Genomic DNA, 2,210 nt, shown 5'->3' with positions numbered 1-2,210 from the left:
TTTTACAACATAATTACATTCACATTACAGAAAGGCTCTCAAGCATTAGCAATTTAACATTTAACAAAAACAAGAGTTGAATCTGTTACGTTACTGCACACTCAAATTTCTCGTTACTTGAGGAATTCATGTATTGAATTTTCCCCTATGTTTCGAAATTTGCACAGACCAGAATTTAATGCAAAAAGAGGGAAGAGAGTCTCCAAATGAATTTTCATTTTCATTTTGCTTTCTGTCTAATCACTAACAAAAAATTTGTCTGATTTACAAAGGCAGTAGTAGGGACTAAGAGGAGGAGGAGGATCAAAAGGGCATAATATGAGTGGTTTTGGTGTCATAAGAAGAAAGGCACGACTTAGAATTAACCCGAAATATCTTGAGCAAATCCGAAGACATTTGACGCACTTGCGGCGAGCAATTGCTCTGCATTAGAAGCAGAATCTTGGTCAATCCGTTAGCCTTCGTAACGGCCTCTTGCGCCTTCTGATCCCGAAACAGATAACACACACTCCAAAGCGTCGTAACGGCGTGTTCCGTCGCCACGCTCGACACTTTCAGCACCTTGTTCACTATCGCCGAAACGCACGCCGAATCCTCGCATATCTCCGACCTCCCTTCCTTCGTAGACGACACCGTTTCCACCAGCTTCAGAACCTTCTCCGTCACCGACACGCTCAGGCTCGGAGTCGAAAGAAGGTTCGAGAACACCTTCACCGCTCCGAGACGCACCAGCTTCATCTTGCTCCGTCTCGGCGTCGATAATGAAACCAGGCACGACAAACAGTTCTCCATTAGATCCGGATCTTTCTCCGGTGTGATTAGATTCAGCAATTCGGATAATAAACCATCCTTTTCCGCTAACAACAGCTTCGATTCCGCGTCTACGGCGAGGGATTTCAAAACCCTAGCCGATGCGATTTTTATGACATGGCTTCCTTGTTGCAGAAGGAGAAGCAGAGAATCCACGCTCTGTTTTTCTCCCCCGCCCTGCCTCTTCAGTATCAAATTTTTCAGGCCCTCGCAATCTTCCATTTTGCTGACAACCAAATCCAACGCCGTAACGACCTGTTCGAGGAATTCGACGCCGTCATTGACATTGTCGAGGAAGCCAACCAGCGCCGGCACGAAGCATTCCGTTCTAACGAGAAAATCGAGGTTCTCCTCGGAATCTTGCGCGAAACGCGCGATTTTGGCGAGCGAGTCGAAGCGGTTCGCGCAGTGAGTCTGCAACTCGGAGATGGCGACGAGGATTTGGTCCTTGGAGAGGACTGATTCGGACTGGGTGGAGGTAGGTGACTCGGGCGAGTCCACTCGGAGGGTGACCGAGTCAGACCAGATCTGGATGAGCCTCTGTAAGGTTCGGTTGGGAACGAAATCTCTGGTTTGGAGAACCTGCATGGTGGCGGGACAGGTGTTGTTCCCGTTGTCGAGCCAGCGTTGGATGCTGGAACGGTCGTAGGTAACGCCGGTGCAGAGGCTCACAGGGGATTTCATGACGTCGAGGGATATAGGGCAGCGGAAGAAGCTGGGAACGGTGATGCATAGATCGTCTCTAACCATGGTCGTCCCCACCGTGCTGTGACTAAGAGAGAGAGAGAGAGAGAGAGAGGTAGGCGATGGAGCGGACAGGAAAGGGGGTGTTTAAAGAAGAGAGAGAGAGTCAAAGGTACGGTGACGTCTGATGCTCGCTTTTTGAGTTTTTAATTTCGCTTTGAATATATTTCTTTTTTTGGGATATTAAATTGGTCTTTGGGGGGAGCAATATTCGTTGCTTGCGTTTTGGTATACGGTCAAAGGAATTATTGCTTTATTTATTTACTGGGTACAGGGAAGTGAAGTGTGCTGTGCTCCGAGAAGGGATGGTGGGCGTTGGATTGGAGTGGGGGAAGATGGAGGGTTGGGATGGAAAGGGCTGTCACACGTGCGGAACGAGAGAGAGAGAGGGTGGGAAATAATTGCGTATGATGAGGAGGAGAACGTGGGGTGGAAAAGGAGGGGAGTTATAATTGAAATAGCTTTGGGTGGTGGGGCCCAGGGAGGGTTCCATCGGTCGGATTGATTGCATCATCCGTAAGTTGGGGGAGTCCAACATTGTACAACGACAAGCAGCTGCCACCTCCAACCTCAAGTGGGGTAAAGTCACTGCCTTTTCAGCGCTACCCCATTTTATATTTCCAAAATAAATCTTTCTATATTATTCTTTGCAAAAA

The 2,210-nt window shown here is 48.2% G+C and overlaps 1 protein-coding gene across 1 annotated transcript; it reads right to left on the bottom strand.

The window, feature by feature from the left end:
* LOC114413208 (U-box domain-containing protein 27-like) lies at positions 1 to 1,705 on the bottom strand. The gene has a single exon (XM_028377471.1). The coding sequence runs from the start codon at positions 1,558 to 1,560 to the stop codon at positions 304 to 306; it is 1,257 nt and encodes a 418-aa protein (XP_028233272.1). The 5' UTR covers positions 1,561 to 1,705; the 3' UTR covers positions 1 to 303.
* Positions 1,706 to 2,210: the final 505 nt, after the last annotated feature.

This window comes from Glycine soja, chromosome 5, assembly GCF_004193775.1.
Source record: "Glycine soja cultivar W05 chromosome 5, ASM419377v2, whole genome shotgun sequence".
NCBI lineage: Eukaryota > Viridiplantae > Streptophyta > Magnoliopsida > Fabales > Fabaceae > Glycine > Glycine soja.
Note: the sequence above shows the minus strand (reverse complement) of the source record. Positions and strands in the feature narration are given on the sequence as shown.

What these genes read in the sequence shown, in the direction of transcription:
- LOC114413208 (XM_028377471.1), bottom strand. Translation starts at nt 1,560, where the DNA reads ATGGTTAGAGACGATCTATGCATCACCGTTCCCAGCTTCTTCCGCTGC.